Source organism: Cavia porcellus, unplaced genomic scaffold (assembly GCF_034190915.1).
Source record: "Cavia porcellus strain 051 isolate PalLab524CR breed Dunkin Hartley unplaced genomic scaffold, mCavPor4.1 scaffold_7, whole genome shotgun sequence".
NCBI lineage: Eukaryota > Metazoa > Chordata > Mammalia > Rodentia > Caviidae > Cavia > Cavia porcellus.
In genome coordinates this window covers 65,527,792-65,550,327 of record NW_026947490.1, presented here as the reverse complement: position 1 = coordinate 65,550,327, position 22,536 = coordinate 65,527,792, and the positions used below count along the sequence as shown (strand labels likewise).

The 22,536-nt window shown below is 37.1% G+C and overlaps 1 protein-coding gene across 4 annotated transcripts in view; it reads left to right on the top strand.

Annotated features, from left to right (window-relative positions):
• The first annotated feature begins 737 nt into the window (after nt 1-737).
• Zeb1 (zinc finger E-box binding homeobox 1) overlaps nt 738-22,536 on the top strand; it is a 192,218-nt gene continuing 170,419 nt past the window's right edge. For 3 of the 4 annotated variants that reach the window (XM_003468642.5, XM_005003239.4, XM_003468643.5), the window contains exon 1: nt 757-846. In XM_003468642.5, coding sequence (XP_003468690.1) covers nt 789-846 — 58 coding nt within the window. In that variant the 5' untranslated portion in view covers nt 757-788. Of the gene's footprint in view, nt 847-22,536 lie in introns of all 4 variants that reach the window. The other variant, XM_063253750.1, reaches the window with a different exon arrangement.

Genomic DNA, 22,536 nt, shown 5'->3' with positions numbered 1-22,536 from the left:
AGGGCGAGGGCCGAGGTGACAGCAGGTGAGGGCGGCGCGGAGGAGGAAGTGAGAAGGTCGAGCGCGGCGATTACTCATTCTGCTTCACTGCAAGCGGAACTTCTTGCCCGTCTCTCGGGCCAGCTCCGGGCCAGCCTTACTTAAGTCACTGCCCGGCCATCGGCCGGGGAAAACCATCGGGAAGAGGCGCGCAGGAGCCGCGCGTCGGCGCCGTCCCAGGCCGAGCTTCCCGAACCTGCCCCCCTCGGCCATGGGAACCCCCGGGGGGCCTGAGCGAGGCCCTGACCCCAAGGCGGGCGCGGACCCGGCGGGGCCCGGCTGGGGCCCGGCGCTGCGAGGGCACGGAGTCCAGCGCGGAGCCAGCCGGACCCGTCGCGCCCCCACAACGCCGCGGCGGGCGTGGCCAGTTCAGAGCCAGAGCGCCGTGCAGCCTCCAACGTTACCTTTCCTACCCTGCCTGCCTGTCACCCTCCGTGACACCCGCGTGCCCACTGTGTCCCCGAGGCCCCTGTTCCCTCACCCCACACCTGACGAAAACTTTTCCCTCTCCTCCCATTTCAAACTCCAGTGTCTACAGCTGCCGCAAACCGTCCTGTGCCTAGCAACAAGGTTCCGGCCGTAGAGCGAGCGCCTCTAGGTGTAAGGAAGGTGATGTCGTAAAGCCGCGAGTGTCGTAAACCAGGTGCGGTGGGGAGGGGGAGGGGTGGAGGAGGAGGGGTGGGGGGAAGGGGGAGGGAGGGAGGGAGGGGAGGAGGTGACTCGAGCATTTAGACACAAGCGAGAGGATCATGGCGGATGGCCCCAGGTGTAAGCGCAGAAAGCAGGCGAACCCGCGGCGCAATAACGGTGAGTGGCGGAGGGGACCGGGGAGCGGCGGAGTCGGGGGGAGCCGGACGGCCGGGGCGCCCCAGGGATGAGGGGGGCGAGCCGGGCTGGGGGCGGCCGGGGCAGGGACGGGCAAAGTGGAGTGGGAAAGTAGAAAGTAGTGCTCTGCCCCCCTCCGCCGCCGCCGCGCCGCGGCCGCCGCTCTCTCCGAACCGTTATGTCTCTTACCTGGTCTCTCCGCCTAGCGGCTCCCGCCGCGCCGCCGCGCCCGGACCGTTAGCCGCCGCTGCCGCCGCCGCATCCCCGGCGCAGGGCGCGGGCGGGCGGCTGGGACGCGGCGGCCACTTTTCCGTCGCGGGTGGAGCGGCTGTTGCTTCTTTCCGCACTTTTCCCCACTCTTTCGCCTCTCGGCGCCTCCCTCTCCCCGCTTCCTCAGCGGCCCTCTCGGCGGCGTCCTTCCTCAGCGCCCAGGCCCCGGCAGGAGCCGCCAACAAACTTGTGCCCGGCGCTGCCCGTGCCAAGTGGCTCCCGCGCGCCACGGCCACGGCCACGGCCACGGCCACGGCGGGCGCCTGCTCGGCCCAGCTCCGGACGGGCGGCCCGGCTGCTTGTCGTCCGTGCGCGCGTGTGCGCGGGCGCCAGCGGTAAAGTTGGGACCGGCGCGCTCGCGAAGCGGGCCTCGAGCAGCGCGGACCCGTGGGTCCCCCGGGGTCCCTCGGCGGCCCGGGGCTGCGTGGGGAGCTGTGGGGCGGCCCTGGGGCGCGGGGCGGGCGCAGGCGCCTACTTGCTGCGGCCGGGCAGTTGCGGATGGCGGCGAGCGTGGGCAGCGAGTGTTTCTGGAGTTGTTACCTGGCGTGGGGACCGGGAAGCTCCGCAGACAGATGCCTCCCTCCGGAGCAGGGCCAGCTCCCCGCGCGGGGATGGGGCAGCGTGTGCGGATGCCTGCGGCTGTTCTCTTTCGGTTCTTGGGGAAGTTGTTACCTGGGTCGGACGCACGGAGCGCTGGAGCCGGAGAATGGAACAGGGCAGGCGCTCCGGGTCTTGGGTGGGAGGCGTGGGGGAGGGGGCGGACGGACAGACGGACGCGCCGGGCCGTTGCTAGAGCCGCAGCTGCAGTGTGTATTGATTTGTGCTGAGGTGCCAGGGAAACACACACCCCTCTTGCCTGAGACGCGTATGAGTTAAAATTACGAGACAAGGCGAGAGATCGAGCCCAGAGCATGTGGTGGTTGCACGGTCGCCTTTTCCAGTTTGGAGAGACGGTGTAAGTTGATGGCATTTCTGCTAACAGGGGGCAATCCAGTGCCCTGTCCCCGTTTTTCTTGGCGGCCAAACGTCTGCGGATTGTTATTGTCTGGACAGTTCCTGCGCGAGGGGGCTGCCGCGGTCGGGGTGGCGGAGCCGCGGCCCCCGCCCGGGTACCTGTTTGTATAATAATGGGCGGCAACGGCCTACCGAGGGCTGCGCCGAGGCTATATAAGGAATTGCGCGAGCCTTTCGGACCGGGGGCTCCTCTGGTTCCTGCGTGATTTTTACGACGAGTTTCTAAGAGTGGGGAATACATGCGTCCCTGATCGGAGAGCTGTAGCGTCCAGAAAAAGAGGAAATACGTGTTTAAGTAAAAACTCTAGGCGTGCTCCCCCCACTCCACCCCCGCGCCTAGGCTCCCTTTCTCCCTCCCCCCGGGATGCGAAACTCGAGGTTTTGTAACCTTTCCTGGCAATTTTAGATTTCGTGTGGGATTTCCTGTCTAGGAGCAGATATGGGGGTTTTAGGCAGTTCCAAGATGTTTCCTTCCAATCGTAAAAATATTTTTGATATTTTTGAGCAGGCATTCATTAAAATCACTGCTTCCACGGATGATTTTAGTTGTTCAAATAAATATGCACATTTGAAGTCTGTTAGTTACGATTGAAAGGTATATTTGGTATCCTCATTGTGGAGAAATGACCTGTTATGGCAAGAAACAGAGCATAGGCTATTGCAATTTTAATTTCCTGTTTAGCGTCAAGTAGAGTGTGTTCTATATTGAGCTGTTGCCGCCGCTGCTGCTGTGGCTTTATGAAAGGTAAGTTGGCTCTGAAAGCTGTTGGCTTTTTACCTTATTTAAAATGTTCATCGCCAGAGAAAGGGGCTTTTCTTGCTGCTGACGACATGTGTGTGACATGTGAGTCTGAACCACCCAGCGTCTGTGCAGCTGCTGTAAACATGTTTACCTGAACAGGAAAGAATGGATTTTTCTCCCAGTGATCCTGTGATATGAATATTACCCTCGTAAGGCATATCAACAGATGACTTAAGAGAAAAAAAGCTATCCTGAAAGGTACTTGAAATCAACAGGAAAAGAGATTCTTGGTCGCTACAGCAAATGGCAACTTGTGCAGGTAGAAAAAAGATGGTGTTTAGTTTTCTCCTGCATGTATGTCAGACCCCTCCTGTCTGCTGCTTTCATTCTCAGGGGAGGGATTTATTTACCACGCTTGCTGTCAGTGTTTTTCCTTTGTGTTTAATATTAGAAAAACAGATTTGGGGCCGTTAGCAGAAAACGTCTTGTCTGTTACAGTATGCATTACTCTCAGAAAACAAAAGGTGCTCAGTAGCACTGTACTACTACAGGTATCTTCCATTTTCATCACTTTTGCCTCTTGTCCTTGCATTTCTTTTTGTTCTCAAATGCATTTCATCCATTGCTGATCATTACGGCCGTGCTGTGTGGTTGATCGTCATGTTTTGCAAATTAAAAATGAAGTTAATGCCATTGTGTTGTGAAATTTCAGAATAGGTACTGGTTAATATTTCTTAGCAACGCAGTCATATTTAAGTTGCAGATTTTTTAAAAGAGAAAATTTTCTGGGAAAATGTTAACTCATATCTTCTAAATGAAGAAATAGTGATACAGATAGTGGGAGATAGTCATAGAGCTATTTTATGTTACGTGTAAATGATGTTTTTATTCGTTTTGAAATAAGATATGCAGGTTTTCCTCCTGTGCCTTCAATAAAGCATTTTAATTTCCTTTCTGTAACATTTCTGCAGGGTAGGATATTAATGGGAATATAGGGTAATGTAATTTGACAGGGATGAGCCAATTGAGCAAGCTTGACCAAAGCATCAACCTTTGTGTGGCAACTTTATGCTAATGATGTTAGTCATCTATAAAGCACTGACACTGGAATTGTTTAAATTGATTTTTACCATGGATAATTTAATCCTTTGTTGTATTTTTAAAATCTGTCTCTTAGTTTTTCACGTTACTCCTTTTGTGATGTGGTTTTCTTATAAAAATTTTTTTCCTGAAAAATATACTCTAGCTGGTAATAATCACATGATAATTCACTGATACGTAATAGTAGGTATATCTCTTTCTGTCATTAGCCCAGTTTCTTCTTGCTGTCTTTGGAAGCCACCAGTAGAGGATGCTAACAAAAATGACTATAGATGTAGCAATATCCTAAGTGTATCCCCTGTGCTGATTGGGATGTGCTATATAATTTTGAGTCTTTATAGTTACTTGAAATTAGCCCTGGGTAAATTAGGCATGAGTATCTTTCAGTTAACTGATACTAGAAAGAAGTAGGTATGTTTAACTTGAATTATTATAAATTTGAGCCTTCAAAGTTTTGAATTCAGATTGATATTTAGTCTTACTTTAAAGCAATTTCGTTAAAAAAAGTTTTATGTTCTTAGACTTGGAGAAGGAAATGTAATGATTGCCTGTATTTATTTTGCATATTTACTATACTTTCTAATTTCTTCCTTTCGTACCTAGTAACATTCCTGAAAAAAGTATTTGTGTGTGTGTGTGTGTGTGTGTGTGTGTGTGTGTGTGTATGTATATATTTAGGTTTTAAAATACATGAATTATTAAGTCTGGTAAAATTATGATTAATTGATTGAAAATAACATGTAATTATCCATAATTTATATAGACTTAGACTATAAATTGACAGACAGCTACTAAATAAAGTAGGGGCTAACCAGCAATGAGATATTAGTGAATTTTAGATCTTATCTTTTTTTTTCCAACTTCCCTTTCTACTTGTGGTCCTTCCCTATTTATTCTATTGCCTTAGTTACAATCAGGTAGTATATACATTTTTAGTTTACCAATGTAAATTAAGAAATACAAGTTTGCTTTGAGGCTTTAAATGCAGTTAGTCTGTAGCTTATTATATGATTGAATTCAAAGAATTGTTTCAGCAAACTGTAAATTGAGATTATAACTTTTATATGGAAATAACTGCATGAAATTTAACATTTCTTCATGTCATTTGTTTTATATTCATGTAATTATGTTAGTATAACTATAATCATTAGAAATTTTTAGTTCCCCATCTTGATGCATCTAAACACAGATACTAGTAGCACAATGCAACATTGATACTGCTTATGTTGAATTCAGTAGGAATTACCTGAATTATCAGGTAAGCCTGTATCAACCCCTCATGGATCTCTGTGTGTACATGCATAAATATAGCTTTTCAATTCCAAACAGATATTTGGTATTTTCCTAATTGCTAAGAGTTCAGTAGTAAATAGGTGTGATTCACTTACTTTTTGGTGAAATGGGAAGCTTTTACCACAAAGTCATTTTGTACGTCATTGTGCACCAAAATTTGAAAATACCAATCTCTTGCTAAGATAGCTCTGATATAAAACCACAGGAAATATTTAATTCTTTTGTTAATTTTTCTAGTTTTCACTATTTTTTGGAATTCTATACCCTCCTGTGTTTGCACTTTTTAGTACTTTTCAAGCATGTGATAAAATTCTATTAAAAAGAATGATGTTTTAAAAAATAATAGTATGATTATTTCTCGTACCATGTCTTTCTTCCCCTCTTTGCTTCTGAGCATGTGATTAGAGACATGTAAGCACAGATGCAATATCATGTGAAATTTATTGTTAGCTACTACTAACTACCTAAACAGTATTGAATTTCAATAGAGAAGTAAAAAAATCAAAAGCTTTTGGAAGAGGTTATGCATTAGTGTGCAAAATGTGAGAAATTTGAGGACTTGATGAAATTGTAGAAATAGTGTTTAATATTGAAAAAGATTTTTTGGTTGTATGACCATCAATTTATGGGGAAAGGAATGTTTTGCTCATTTCTAACAGAGATATAAGGTAAAAATTTAAAATGCATTCCTGGAAGAAAATTGAAAAAGTTTTAAACTATAAAAGTGCCCTAGGGCTGGGGGTTTAGCTCAGCGGCGTAAGCGCCTGCCTTGCAATCAGGCAGTTGTGAGCGATCCCTGGTACTGATAAAAATGAAAAAGACCAAAAAAAAAAAAAGTGCCCTGATAAGTACCTACAATGAGACAGTTCTTAAGAATATCTTTAAAGTTGTATATATACATATTGCTAGCTAATTAATGATAGTATGAGCTAAAATGTTATATAGATTGATGTATATGTAGTTGAAAAAAGTTTCGCTGAAACTAGTTAAACTTTTCTTTGAAATGCAGTATTGTACATATAGTTATACAATTGACATAAAGCAAATATATTTCTGCTAGTGTATTTTTTGAGAGTAGATGTGGATTTTTATGAAATGATAATATAGGTGCAACTTTTAAAAATTAAATCTGATCTTTATATAGGCATTGTCAGCGAATATAATTTTTCTTTGGCTCACACTGTGTTTGGAATATTGTATCTCTAATAAAATCATTTTTAGGACATCAGTTTTACTATGTAAAAATTTCCAGTTGTAAAGTAGTACATCTGGATTTTTAACTTGATGGAGGTGGATTATTGCTGTTTGTTAACCTGAAAGTAGTTTCTTGAAGACATGGCAGGCTCTTTAGTTAGTAAAATTTGCCTTAAGGTTGTTTACCAAAAAAATGTGATATCCAGAACTTAATATTGCTAAGTATATGCTGGACTACATCATATGGGGGCAGATAAATTGAAATTTTCTAAGAGAAAAGCAAAATAATTGTTCAAATATTTGTTTGTATTATAGTTATGAGACCTTGTATTAGTCTATAAATGATTTTTCTTTTTTTATTTCTTCAAATTGCTTCCCATTATTTAATACATGTTCCTTCCATACATAGAGAAGACGTTTATATGTCCATATGAAGTTCTGCTTCCTTGAGCAGTACAGGCGTACATTCTGAGAAATGTGTTGTTAAACAATTTTGTCATTGCACAAATGTCATAGAGTGTATTTATACATGCTAAGATGGCTATGACATCACTAGTTGATATAATTTCATGGGGCCAATGTTAGATATGTGGTTTGTCACGGATCTAAACATCATTGTGTCCCAGATGACTGTATCACAGGCCCCCATCATAGAAGGTACCTTTCAAGATATTCTTCCACTTGCCCCAATCTGGAAAGTGATGATTCTGTGTCTGTCTGTCTGTCTCTCTCCCTGTCTCTGTCTCTGTCTCTCTTTCTACATGTATGACTTAACTATATATATGTGTATGTTGTTTATTATATCAAGATATCTGTGAAACTTAATTTTCAAATTAGGCACAGTAAGAGATTAAAAACAACTAGTGACCAAATAGAAAATGAATTATAGTAAAATTTATTTAAAACATGAATTATTTCTAGAAGTTTTAATTGAATGTTTTTGGGCCATGGTTGACCACAGATAATGGAAATCATGGGAGGTAAAACTATTGGCAAGGGAGAACTATTGCATGCAGTTCTTCTAACTGACTTACTAAGTTCATTGAGGCTTTCACATAGTGTGAGGTATAAACTGTGGCTATTCATGGAAGACCTTGTATTACAGAACCCTTGGAAAGCCTTCATCTGTTTTGTAATGACACCACATCTGTGCTGAAATTGTTGGTAACAGCTGTTTTGTGATTTCTTTTCCTTTTCTTTTCGTCTTCCTCACCTATATTTAAAATTAAATGTGAATAGAATATAAATCCAAGAATTATGTTAGTCTTCCATGTTTGTTTTCTGTGCGGAAAATCCTGATTTCTTTTTTTAAATATTCAGATTTCAGAGGTTTAGGATTTGCTGTTTTGAGCTAAGGTCTCACTGGGGTACACCCCAAGAAGACCTTGAACCTGTGATCTCCCTACTTCAGCCTTCTCAGTACTGGGATTATATGGGTGACACGTGCCTGATTGAATTTGATTGCAACTTTTTTTTCTAAATCAGGACCCTTTTGTCTTTTTTTTTTTACAGTAGGAATTGAACCCAAGGCTGTCATACTGAGCTATAGTCTCAGCACTAATGTATGTATGGATGGATGGATACATATATGCATGTATGTATTTTTAAGAGAACATCTAGATAAGTTGCCCACACTGACCTCGAATTTGTGATTCTTGCACCTCCTGAATAGCCAGGATTATAGGCTTGTACTGCTATGGCAGGACCCCATTATTCTTTATGTATTTCAGTTACTCCTTGTGATTACTGACCTACAGTACATTTTAATTTCCCTATTCTTAAACACTTTAATCCAAAGTTCTAACAGAATGCTTGCTTTTTTAAAAGTGAATAGTGCCCAGAGTGCAACTGGTTTACTGGTTAAAAACCTGGTGATTTTCTTGGAATATACATTGTTAATGCAAAGACTGTCTTGCCCCAAATGATGTTTTGTCTGAAAACTGATACAGATAAGCTGAATTTTAATTCCTTTAAGTAGAAACTCCAGAAAGTACTTGAACATGTGCTTTGAGAAGGTGTAATGCCAGACAAATATAATGACACATAGGGTAGTGTATAGTGAATAATCTTTTGCATGTGGGCACATGCTAATCTTGGTTTGTGTTGGGCACTTGAAAATACTGAAAATAGCTATCTCTTTTTAGTATTTTCTCATTTCTACCCAAAATGAAATGCTATTTATTCCTGTTGATATAGCACTTTTCTGAATCCCTTGTGATATTCTAGGGATTTTATGTTTCTGGACAGAGGGAAGGAGAAGGGGAAGAATTTGTGGTAGAAAATAATGTCATGTGAGCAGCATTAATTGAGAAAATGCAATGAAATAATTTTGGAGCTAGAAGGATTGAAGATTCTGATCCAAAGTCTTTTCTTTTCAGTGCAGAGAAATTGAAGAGATGACTTTGCCAAGTTTGGACTACCAGGTCATAGACTGTCAGATTTCTACTTCAGTTTTGTTAGAGCATTTTTTGGGGGAGGATATCAGGAAATGAACTCAGGACCTTATCCTTACCAGGCAGGCTTTGTGCTGCTGAGCCGTATCCCTGGCTTATTAGATCATTTGAGCATATCTACTTACGATGGTAATAATAACTAGATGCCATTAATTTTCAAATTTGTCTTAGTTAAAGCTAAAATGTCTTTTGTAGAATAAGTCATAACAAAAAAAGAAATTTCTAACATACTTAGTGTTTGATGTGACCATAATCACTTAAAACATTTCAAACACAGAGAGTAGGTTTAGTTTTATTTAAAGGAATACTCCCGTTTGTGTTACATTTGTTATTCGCAGTGTCTACTCTCATTCACTCTCTATTTCCTGTTCCTCACTGTACTCTTTAGTTCTTGGTTATATAATTCTCTGTGTAAAGATATGTAGTTGTGTGTCTTGTGTTTACAAAACTACTACTTTGCTATATAGTTTAATTTTATTTAGCATTGTTTGAGATCTGCTCATGTTGTGAATGTACATCTAGCTCATTGCTTCTACTCTACAGTATCTCATTTGTGCAGTAAGCACAAATGAATTATTAGTTTCTCTAATTGTGTGTATTGAGGTTGACTCCACTGTTGGATAATCTCTGGTAAACACTGGTCTTCATATAGTGAATGGCTGTAGGAAAGTTTCTCTGAAAACATGGTCCAATATTGCCAAAGAGGTCAGTCACTAATTTAGTGTCACTGAGTTCTTTTGGATTGTTTCTAAAACAGTAGTACAAATTTTGTCCTTCCGCAACAGTGATAAAAATTCCTATTATTTCACATTTTGCCAGCGTTTGGTTATGGTACAGTGTCCTATACTTTAGTAAGTCAGCAGCTGTTGAATAGAATCTCATGGTTGCTTTACGCTTCTACCAGAGGTTGAATTTCTTTATATCTTTGATAACTGTTTGGGTTTCCCTTCTGTACCTGGCCTGTTCATACCTTTTGTGTATCTTTTTGGTTGTGTTTCCACTTCTTGTTGATTTCTTAGATTTCTTATATGCAAATGATCCCCTCATCTGTTGAATTGGACTGTGCTACAGAAATTCCTCATTATAGTGTATTTAAATCTATTAAATGTTTACTTTGTGGCTAGTAATTTTCTTCCTAATATAAATTGAAAAGGTACATTCCTAGAATTTCTTCTATTAGTTTCATAGCTTTATCGTTCGTATGCAGGGCTTTTATGAATATGTTCATCTTTTAAATTTCCTTCTTAAGGGAAACAAATATAGTAAATAAGAGTTTGGATTAATGCTGTATTTTACTAGCTGTGTCACTTTGGCCAACTTCCTTAGTCTCTGTCTGTTCAAGTTTCCCTGTATTAAAATGTACCCATTTAGCACTATCAAAGTTAGGGATAAGGCATGTGAGACATCGTGTTCAGTGAATATCTATTTAAAATTTCACTAAATTTGTTTTAAATACATCTTGCATCAGTTGATAACTTCTTGTCCAATATTAACTCTAATGTTATTACCTCCCCAAAGGGATGTTACTAGAAAATGTGTTCATTGCTTCTGTACCTTTGACAGCAAACAGTGGTTAATAGTTTGGCCTGAGAGAAGGTTGTTTACTAAATCATTAGTAGAATAAGAAATACACACTGAAGCTTCATCTTAATGCTACTTGTGATGTCTTTCAGCTTGAGGAAGGCCGCCTTGCAAATACTAGTTTTCATTGTTGTCTCTTCACACGAACATGTGACCTATTTTTATCATACTTTGAGTTATATTTTAAGAAGGATTGTACCAGGAGAGGCCTCACCGTGTCATTGTTAGTGTAGTATTGGGTTGGACTTCAAGGATAATGTCCCTTTGTTGTTCTGTTGCATACATGAACCCATACCAATGAAATTAAACCGTGTATTTTATATTTGAGCAGCCTAACCAGTAACTAGTCTGGAAGCTTTTGATACATTCATTTGGCTTAGAGTATTTTGAGATCTCCTGTGTCTTCCTGTGGTCTTAGGGTATAAATTAGGGAAACCCTAAGCAAAAGTGTGTGTGCTTTAGCAGACTTTATCGAGGTATAATTGCATACAAGATATACTATTGTACATTTCAATTAGTTTTGATACATTAATACGGTAGATTTGTGTAACCACTACCATAGTCAGGATAATAGAACATTCTGTCATGCCCAAAACTCTTATGCCCAGTCTCAGTCAATTATTATCACTGCTGGTACCATACATACAATAATCTGTCTGTTGTTGGCCACTAGAGATTAGATATGGTCTTTTAGAATTGTAATCATACGGTATGTGCTCTTGGATGTCTTCTTTTGCCTAAACAGTATTTTATTTATTTATTTATTTATTTATTTATGACTTTTTGAGACAGGGTCTCACTATGAAGTTCAGGCTGACTTTGAGCTCACTTTGTAGCCTAGGCTGGTATTGCATTTGCAACAATCCTCCTACCTCAGCCTCTCAAGTGCTAGGATTACAAGTGTACACCACCATGCCTGGCTCCTAACAGTGTAAGTACTTCATTCCTTTAGTATCGCTGAGTAGTATTTCATTGTATAAATATAATCTAGTTATTTTTATAGCCATTTATCTATAATGGACTTACTAATTTTGGTTGTTTCTGATTTTTTCTATAATTATTAAAATTATGAAAATTAATATACAAATTTTATGTGCTAACATTTCTCTTGGATGAATACTTGGGATTAGAATTTTGATTTATATAGTAAGTATATATATGATTAACTTGCTAGAAAGCTACCAAAGTGTAGTGCTTTAATATTTTTATTTTGCACCAGAAATGGTGCAGAATGTGAGTTCTAGTCGTTCATAACTTTACACACATTATTCCTGTTTTTAATTTTAGCCATAGTAATATCTTTGTGGTAGTGTTGTTTCGGTTTTGATTCAGATTTCATTGATGACTAGTAATGTTTGAAGAGCTTGTGGTGTATTTATTGGTCGTTGTTTATTTTCTTTTGTGAAATTTTCAAATCAGTTGTCTATTTTTAATTGAGTTATTGTTTATTATTGATTTGTAAGAGTTCATTCTATAGTCTAGACTCAAGTTTTTTGTTGATATAGGCATTTAAAATATCCTTGTATGTAGCTTATCTTTTAATTTCTTGATGATAGCATTGAAGAAAGTTTTAAATTTCAATGAAAAGTTTATAATGTTATTATTTTAGTTTTTATGATTTTTGTATACTATGAAATCTTCAACAAATCAGGATGAAGATTTACTGTCATATATTTAAGAAATTTTTGCTTTTACATTTCAGTTTAGTGATGCATTTCAGGCTAATATTTTTTCATACTTTATTTGCAAAATTGCCTGAGATATTCTTCACTGATGTGCATATGCAAAAGACAGAAATTTGGTCTTAACTCACCAAAAGTTGTATTTGAAATTTTAAAGTTTTTTTTTTTAATCAGGGCTTGCCTAGGAACCAAAGTTCAAGATGGTAGAGGAATGCAATCCTACTTCTCTGGTTTTAAACATTTTTAAGTAAAGGTAATTATAAAGTTGCCTCATCAGTGGATTCAAGAATTTTTTTGTGCCTGTGAGTTTTGTGTTTTCTGTAATAGGTACTGAACCAGAGTTTTTGTACTGAGCTATGTCTCCAGTTTTTAAAACATTTTTACTTTTTTAAATTTTAGAAGAAGAATCTTACTGAGTTGCTAAATTGTCTAGGTTGGGCTGAAATTTGTGATCCTCTTGTCATCAGTCTCCTGGAATATTGATATCACAGACACAGACAACACATCTGGCTTCGTGTCACATTTTTAATTCACCCTTAACTACAGTATGTCTCATTAATTGGCCTAATAATTAAGAACAGCCTTCGCTCAGCTGTGGATTGAGTATGATTGGTTAAGTGTATCAGGCAGAAAGATCGAAAGTGATATATACAGTACCTTCCTCTAAGCAGCTCACAGTATAGTAGTGAAGAAAATCAGGAAAAAGATTTTAGAGTGTAGTTTGGTAACTGATGTATTAATTTATACCTGATGCATAGAGAGGACAAATGGTGCTTAAAATGTGCCTAAAAGGATGTGTGGGTTATTCTGCTGAAAATGTAGGAAGCAGTATTCTCTGCAGGAGCAGTAGTACATTCAGAGGTGTAAGATGCACACACATTGTAGCACCTGCGCTATACTTAGTTCCTGTGTAGGGTATGTGAAGCAGTAGGTAAGGATGAGGCTAGGGAATTAGGAAGCACAGGAAGAGAAAGAAGCTTTGTATTGCTGTGATGAGCTGGTCTCTTTCCTTGGATGTGGTGGGGAATTGCCAAAGGTCTTAAAGTTCAAAATGATATGATTAGCTTTATGTAATTCATCATTTTAAATTTCTTCATTTATTGTGTGGAAATGATTAAAAATTCAAGAAAATAAATCCGTGCTTTACTAAAAGTAGAAAAAATGTAAAAATAAAGCTAATTCATCCAGCTTTACTGAATTTTTGCTTGTTAACAGTATGGTGAATAGATTCATATAGCAGTTGCTTTGAATTTGTGATGCCACCACCATCTCTGTCACCACTTCTGCCATCGCTGGGCGTCAGTAAAAGGCTTACATTACTGGGAGCACGAGTGGCCTTAGGTTTGAGTTGGTGGCTGAAACCTGTACAACCAGGTTGGACTTGTACATTTCTGAACTCAGAAGTCTTACGGAGAATTGGACGTATTTATTTTTCCTTTCCTATGCAAATGTGTTGTGGATTTACAATTCTATGAAATAAGGTAGTTTTACTGCCTTTAATTACGCAAAGATGTAAAATATACTTCATTTATTATTACTAGTCTCTGGTGGTTTGATGGTTGTGTGTAGAGCTCTTATGAACTTGTTAATGTACTTTAGTATCAGTTCTGTGCTATAGACACCTGATAAAATTCTTGCCATTTTCTAAGCTGGCATGGTCTAGTGTCTGATCACCTGTGATAAATGAGGCTAAGTACGTCAGATGCCCATTTATTGGCTAATGAAATATCTAGGCATCTATAAAACATTGTTTCTAAATAAAATAAAACATTATTTGTCTGAATGTTTCTTATTTGGCATACTGCAATTCAGACTTTGTATAGGATTCTTTTATTGAGTAAAAAAATTCAAGTTGTGCTCTGTATTTTAATGTAGATTAAAGAGGAAATAACACATTTATTGTGTTTTGACCTCTAAGTTTAATAGTTCCTAAAATTTGTACCTTATTTATGCTAGATCAGTTCATAAAAGTTTCATATATGATCTAATTTATATGCTAATTAAGCACTTTTCTGTTTTAAAATATAGTGGAGATTTTTAATCATACAAATTAACCTACTTTACTAGTGGCTGTTTTTACCTTTTTGTACTGTTTATATGCTTTCTTTGTTTCACGTATTGTGTGTGACAGTAGTGAAACTGAATGATTATAAAATGATTTCTTGTTTTAATTTTCATCACATTAAGCTGATTTTTTTGAGGGGGCATTTTTTTGGTGAGGAACACCAATTTTTTCATAATAGATGCATATTAAGTTTTATTAAACTACCTTCAAAAATAGTTTAGGGCAGGAAGGGGCAGCAAGGCAGATAACACATTTATTCTTTGACTGTGTTATTAAGTATAGGAGAGGGAGCATGGTGTTAGATTTTTGTTTTTCTAACTTAGAGGGTTTTATGCTTTTCATTTTTTTGTACTGGGGACTGAACCAAGAGCTTTCTCACTGAAGACTATTTTTATTTTTTATTTTGAGACAGGATTTCACCAACTCCTTGGGGCCCAGGCTGGCCTTGAACTTGAAATCTTCCTGCCTCAGCTTTCAAGAGTGCTGGGATTTCAGGAATGTACTCCATACCTGGCTAAGGTGTTAGCTACTTTAAGATTTCATTTGTCACAGTTCATTTTCACCTTGTGTGGCACCTGGGAGTGGAATCTGTGTTTAATGTAGAGTCCTCAGTGCTGATGACAGCAGTAATCATACTTCTCCTATTATATCCTGAGTGTCTGATCTCATCACTAAATTCACACAGATAAAGAAAAAGATCGCAAGCAGGAAATAGATGTAAAAAGGATAAAGTGCACAGGAAGTGGTAAATATGGGCAGGTGTAGACAAACACTGAGTACAAAACTTGGGAGAAGGTTGCTGATTTTCTGTAGTTTGTTATATGTGCATGCTAAAATTTCTGCATCAGGGAAAGAAAACCTACAAAGAGTGTGTTTATCCTCAAACATAGTAGAGAAGGAAAATAGGGTATAGAAAACCACTGACTGTCAAAAAATAGATGAGGTGTACTCCATTGTATAAAAATATCACATCTTTTTTATCCATTCCTCAGTTGATAGGCATTTAGGTTGTTTCCAAGATTTGCCTATTATGAATTGTTCTGCTATAAACATGGGTGCACATATATCACTGTGGTATGATGTTTTCACTTCTTCTGGGAATATGTGTAGAAGTGGAATCACTGGGTTAAATGGAACTTCCAATCCCAGCTTTTTGAGGAGTACTACTTAGCTATACAGAGTGATAACATTGAGATATTTATTAAAAAATAGACTCAACTTGAGACCATACTCACAAGTGAAATAAATCAAACTCACTTGTTTAAATACTGTATAGTCTCCCTAGGGTAAGAAATGGTAAGAGTACATAGGATAAAAATCCCCAATAAATACAGTGAAAGAAAGGGTAAGAATCTGCTCACATGGGGGAAAAATAGCATCTTAGGGAAAAGAAGAAAAAAAAAGGAAGGGAAGAGAAAAAGTATCTAAATTTCATAAACACACTTAGAATAGCTAAGATGATTGTGCTATAAATACTATAAGTGCGTGGAACAAAACAGTTAACGTTCATAGGATTGGAAAAGTTGTATATGTTTGTGTCTGGTGATCTGAGGAACTGTTCTGAAGATCACTATGTAAAACAACAACCTTAGTTCTGTTCCTACGTGTTTTGAAAGCCTATATTGTCATTCGTTTGGGCTGTTTACTGTTGTTATTTGTCTTTTTGTTTCTTGTTTTTCTAGTGATCTGTTTTGTTTTGTTTTTTCTTCTAATACTGAAAGGATAGGTATACATGTAGACTTACACATGCCCAGAATGTCTCCTAACCAGTTTATGAGAATCAGTTATATGACGTGTGAGGAAATGAACAGTTACTTTGAAGGAAAAGAGATATTATGGTCCATCGCTGATTCCGTATAGTCATGCTGTGAAATCTAGTAATGCTTTTATTCTTTGTTCAGAATGGTTTTAATCTGTTTTGTATTGTTTTATTTCAACATACATTAAGGTATGGACAGCTGTTTTGAAGAGAATAAGAGACATTACAGTAGCCATTGTTGATTTTCCTATTGTCTGGTTTTGAAGGCCAGTAATGCCTTTATTACTCTGTTTTGATCCACTTTATACTTTTTTGTTTTGTATGAATTCATTGTGTGTGAAGATACAAACAACTGTTTAGAAGAAAGCAAGAGACATTATGGTAGCCAGTGATGATCTCCTGTTGTCTTTCTTTGAAATCTGTGTCACTTACATTGTTTTCTTCTGATCTTCTTTGTTCTGTTATGTTCAATTTTACCCTTTTAAAAATTAAATTAGGAAAAAGACAGATGAGGAATGGCAGAGAGGATTAAAAGGAAGATAAGGGGAAAACAAGTGAAAGCACAGAGTTAGGTAGCAGTGGTCAGTACAAATATGTATTAGTTGTTATAGTACGTATAAATCGACAAAATGTTCTGCATATCAGAAATCGGTTATTTCACTGGGTAAAATAAGGAATTTCATATGTGCCTGAAACACCTAACGAAAACAACAAGACTGTGTTAATATCATGTTGACTTTTGAATGGGAAAATCATCTTACAGAGTGATGGGCAGTAAATAGGGATAAAAGGAAGGTATAATTGTAAATTATCATGTAAATTATACTGTACATTAAAAATATACTAAGCAAAAAAACAGGACCGCAAAGGCATAGGCAGATCTGTTAATGTTGTGTGTTGTTTGAAGTAATTTCTCTTAATCAATGTTGGAACAAGCAAAGAAAAATCAACAAGGAAAAAGAGTTTTAATAATAACATGTACAAGTTGGCCACAACGGATGCACATGGAACACTGTATTCCACAACTCCCAACATTCTTTTTAATTATGCAGGGAATATTAGTAAAATTGATTATATTCTGGTCTACCAGTTTTAACAGATTCCAGTGTGTTGGTCTCATAATGCATTCTGTTTGCAAAGGTAACAGTTATAACATAATTTCCTTGTATGTTTTGAAATTGAAATGTTTATTTCCAAGTAAATTGTGAATGAAAATGGGTAAAGAAAATTAGAAAATACAATTAGCAATGAAATACTGTATGTCAAAACTTGTTTATTACCTAAAAGAAACCTCATGGTTATTTACGGAATTTAGCACTTACATAGTAAAGTCTGAAAAACAATAACTATACATCCCTAAGTATTAGAAAAAGACTAGTTGGATACTGTCCTAATTGAAGTAAAAGGAAAGTAATAAAGATGAAGGTGTAAGCTAATAAAAAAGAAAAAATAAATTCGAGAGAAAACATTGCAGCCAAAAGTGGATTATTTGAGAAAACAGAATTGACAGTGGGGCGTGATGGTGTGTGCCTATAATTCCAGCACTTAGGAGGCTGAGGCAGGAAGATCATTGTAAGTTTGAGGCCAGCTGTGCCTGCATAGTGAGTTCAGATCCAGTATGAATTACATAGCGAGACCCTGTCTCAGAAGACCAAACAAACAAACCAGAATTGTCAACCTCCTGACAAGATTAATCAGGGAAAAGAGAAGTCACAAAGCAGGACTGTATCTGGAATGAAAAAGAGAATGTTACTGTACAGGGTTCAGGAGTGACCAATTTTGTGATCATTAGCATGGCGATCTAAACTAATACAATTGAAATCTTAGGACAGATGGACGGATTCTGAGAAAAACAGTAACTCATTCTGGTTTAAGAAGCAGTATAAAACTGAATATACTTAATAAAGAGAAAAAGTAGTCTCAGAGAAAACACTAGCTGAAGATTTACTAGCAAGTTTTACAGAATATCCAGTGGGAAAGTTCAGTGTTACAGAAACATTCCATAGTTTGTAAGAAGAGAAAATAGTGCTCGATTTGTTTTATGAAGCTAGAAGAAAAGTATGAGAAATGAAAACTGTAGAGTAGTTCTAGACCTAAAAGTATAGATACAAGATTCATAGATTAAATACTATCATACTTAATGCAGCAGTATATAAGAATGTAACACATCATAACCATATTTGGATATTTCCTATAAGTTTAACTTTGTGTATTAGAGCAGTTAATATTATTTACATCAGTCTCTTTAAAGGAAAAGCATTATGCGAGTATCTCAGTATGTCCATTTGTGAGAAAATTTATAGCTAGTCAGTGAATAAAATGGCCTTTTCTTGATCTAATGAAGGCACTTCTTTTTCAAAGAAAATCTGTGGCCTGGTGTCTTACATTCGGTGGAAAGTGTGAAGACATTCATTCTCTCCGTGTAAGGCAGAGGGTAGGCGTTCCTGTTGATGTCACGTCTAGTCATCCTTTTACTGAAGGTATAGGTAATGCTATAAATTAACGAAGGTGGGTCATCACTATGAGAAAAAATGAAATACCATTGTTTGTAAATTGTCTGATTATATAGCCTAGAAAACCTACAGGTAAATTATCAGAAATGCTCAGTATTTAAATTTGCATGTAAAATCATTATACCAAAGTTAATTACATTTAAAAATTCTTGGCTGGTGTGTGCAATTAAAAATTTATCTTGACATCATTACTGTAGTATAAAGTGATGTGAATAAACCTAATAAATGATGTGTAGTACCCTTATGAAGAAATTATAAAAAATTGGAAGACCCCAAGAAAGATCTAATTAAATGATATAATTTATCATGATAATGGGAGAAAACTAAAATATTATGATTGTTTTCTTTCCAATTTTATCCACTGGTTCTGTGCCATCTGACCAGTTTATCAGTGTTTTTATGAAACGTGACAAGCTGATTCTAAAACTTACAGAGAAGAGCTAAGAGATAATGCAAGGAAACTTGGGCTGTGATGTCCCTGAATTGCCCGTCATTGGAAATGACTCTTTTAACAGTTGGTACTGTTGGGTAAAGTCAGTGATTAAACTTGCTCACATTATTTGAAGCAATTAGATGGAGTGGAATATAGATCTAAATTTATGGGTAAGGTAAAGTATAGATAGGGTGAAACTATACTCTTTCTAAAGATAGTGGAGGAAAATAGCTCCATGACTTTGAGTAAATAAGGTAAAACTATGTAGAACAAGCAGAAGATTGGCAGATATGACTAGAAAAATACTAAGAATTTTTTGAATAGTAGATACTGTAAATAAAGGATATAGGCCAGTGGCCAGTAAGCATATTATATGATGAACACCCTAATCTAAAAGTCTGCAATCCTAAATGCTTCAAAATCTAGGATTTTTTTTGAGTACCAAGGTGATGCCACAAATGGAAAATTCCACACCTGGCCTTGTGGTAGGTTGTAGTCAGAACACAGGTACAATAAAAGTATTATGTAAAATTACCTTTGAGACAAGTATATAAGGTTTATATGAAACATCAGTGAACTTTGTGTTTAGACTCGGGTTCTGTCCCCAAGATGTCTTGAGTATATTGTCAGTATTCCAAAATCTAAAAATATCCAAAATTGGAAACATTTTTGATCTGTAATATTCTGGATAAGGTATACTCAACCTGTGTAAGAGTTAGTCAACTTCATAAATAATGAGACAAATTAAAACCACAATAAGAAGACAAGGTGAAGTGTCTGCCAGTATGGGGTATATTTATCCAATGAAACGTTGTACAGTACTGACATTGACTGGATCACACATATGTTCAACAAGTTGCATCATTTTAGGGATATAATGCAAGTCATTGATAAAGATGACTTAGGTAAAATTCAGAGACATGCAAAATTAAGTAATTTTTTTTTAGGATAGATACATTTGTGTTGCAGCACTAAGGGGAAATAATATAATTTAGGAATAAGTGAGTTTGAACACAGAATATTTATCAGCGGACAGGGTAATTTTTTCCTTTTTAAAAAAGCTGGCTAGTGAATGCTCAAGTATTTATTGTATTATCCTTTGTACCTTACATGTTTTATGGAATTATTTCATATTAGGTGTTACTAATTATTGATAATTGATCACTACTAATTGACGTTTAATTGAAAATAGCTGAAATTGAAAATGAATCTTTTTGGATACAGCACAGGGTTTGCTGTGTATGTCTTGCATTTGAACATCAAGTCTTTGTGAGTCCTTAAAAGTAATTAATTTCCTTTGTGTATATTTGTTTCCTAAGCATTAACTTTACTGACCACATTGTAGGAAACTTGAAAAAGGCATTACATGATTATATTTTTGTAATCTAAAACATGTATGATGTCATTCTTACTATTGCATTTGTGAATATAACAATTTGTAGAATCTTGTTTCATTTATTTGTGAAACAATAGCATTTATTATGTAAGCACTTTAAAAACATTAGTTCATTTTATCTTTGCTACAAGGCTTTGTCATCCTTATTTGATCAGCCGAGGAGGCTGAGACACAGAAAAGTTGTCACCTGAGGTCCATGACTCATCAGTTGGCCCTGTTTCCAGACCTAATGGTCTTGCTTCCTAGTCTCTGTACTAAAATACAAAGCTACAGAAGAACATATGCAGGAGATCTCTCAGTGCAGTATGCCTATTTTTTTTAATGTTATGTAATAAACAGGTACTACTTTTGAAGTTTGCCAGCATATTATCAGACTGTGATGAAATGATTTAAATCTGAGACTGAACAAACAATAGTGGTAAATCATACACTGCTAAGCATTGTTTAAAATTACTACTAAATGAAATTTCTGTCCATGTGTTCATGAGCTGAGAAAAGTAAATAAGCAAAAATGGCTGTTAGTCTAATTGCGGATCTGGCCACGATGCACAGCAGGTGGTACTGACCTTACTTTTGAAGATGGGCTGATAGAGCTGTAATTTAAAATATGATTCTCCTTCTTCTGAAGATGAGTTGAAATTTAAAATAAAAATGTTTCATTGTAACATGTATAAATTTGGGAAAGAGATAATTGATTCAGGAATGTGCACACATTACTTTGGGGAAATTCTTATTTAAATAGAGTAGACTGAATAGAGAAAATTGGGCAATTTTTAATAGCTTGTGAAGGATTGGTATTAAAGAGGGAAAAATCTGACAAATCCAGTTTATAGCAATAACAGTTCTTTACCTGTCCAGAGTCATGCTCCTTTATGTTGGAGGTTGTTACTTGAAACTCTCATCCTGTGGCAGTCCATTTCTACTGTTTTGTCTCTTAAGAATTTTGACTTGTATTACTTTTTGTTGGCTACTTCAAATAGTTTAATTTTCAGTGACACATGCTTGACAAAACACAACTGCTAATGATTCTTCCCTTAGAGTCAGTATTTCCCATTAAGTTTACTTGAGTGACCTGTTTTTCTTTCACAAGATTGAGCACATGCATAGCAAAATGCAAGCAGTTATTAAAACAAGAAAACTCCTGTAGCTGAATAAAGATTTTTAAAGAACCTATCTATCTATCTATATATATATATATATATATATATATATATATAAGAATTATAGCTGTGACTATCAAGTAGATAATTTGGCATGCTTCCAAAAAACTCTGGATAATTATGACAGTGTATCATTCCCATCTGGTATTTGTTTTGCTCTACTTCTCTTCTGTGTAGAACAGAACAATTATATATGGCATTTTCATATTATTTTAGATTAATCCATCTCAGTCTAAAATAGGGCAGCAAATTATAGTCCTGGCATATTTGAGAGTATATGCTTTGTGAAATGTTTCTCAGAATGTGAGAAATATTTCTTGATTGAATTTTTGAAATCTAATGCAAATTGTTACAGTACTCCTTGTTCTATTTCTGTGTATTAATGGAAGTATGCTAGTTGTTTGCATGGATTTGTTTTCTTTTTAAAAATAAGGTTAAACAAATTCTCTAAGGATATATATTATTTATCCGTAGCTTCAAGCTCAGTGTTGCACTTTTCTTATCAGATACATCCTGTTTTTGGTATAGGATATCTTTCAGATGTCAGGACATTTAAAGGTTCATTGTATGAATTATTAACTTATTGTTTTAGTACTGAAATCACTTATAAACTAAAGCAGTAGAGAAATATGGTTTTGTTGAATGGCATGGCAGCTAGTATTTATGATTCATTGATAACATTTTAGTAATAATATTTAGCATTCAAAAAGGAAAATTAAATTCACTACCTTCTCATTTTTAATTTTATACAACTCTAAAATTTGATACTTAATGATTTACTTGCTATTTTTCATATGATACTAGATAGTATAATGTAACAACATTTATTCATTGCCTGTTATGTTCTAAATATGGTGCTAACTGCTAGTAACAGTGATGAATAAAGCTGGGATTCTACACTTACGTGTTCCACAGTTAAATGTGGAATAGAGCCACAAACACTTTTAATACAGTTCAGTCACTATAATTCTGAGAAATGGAAAGGATGGCCAAAGAAAACTTTCTAAGAGAAATAA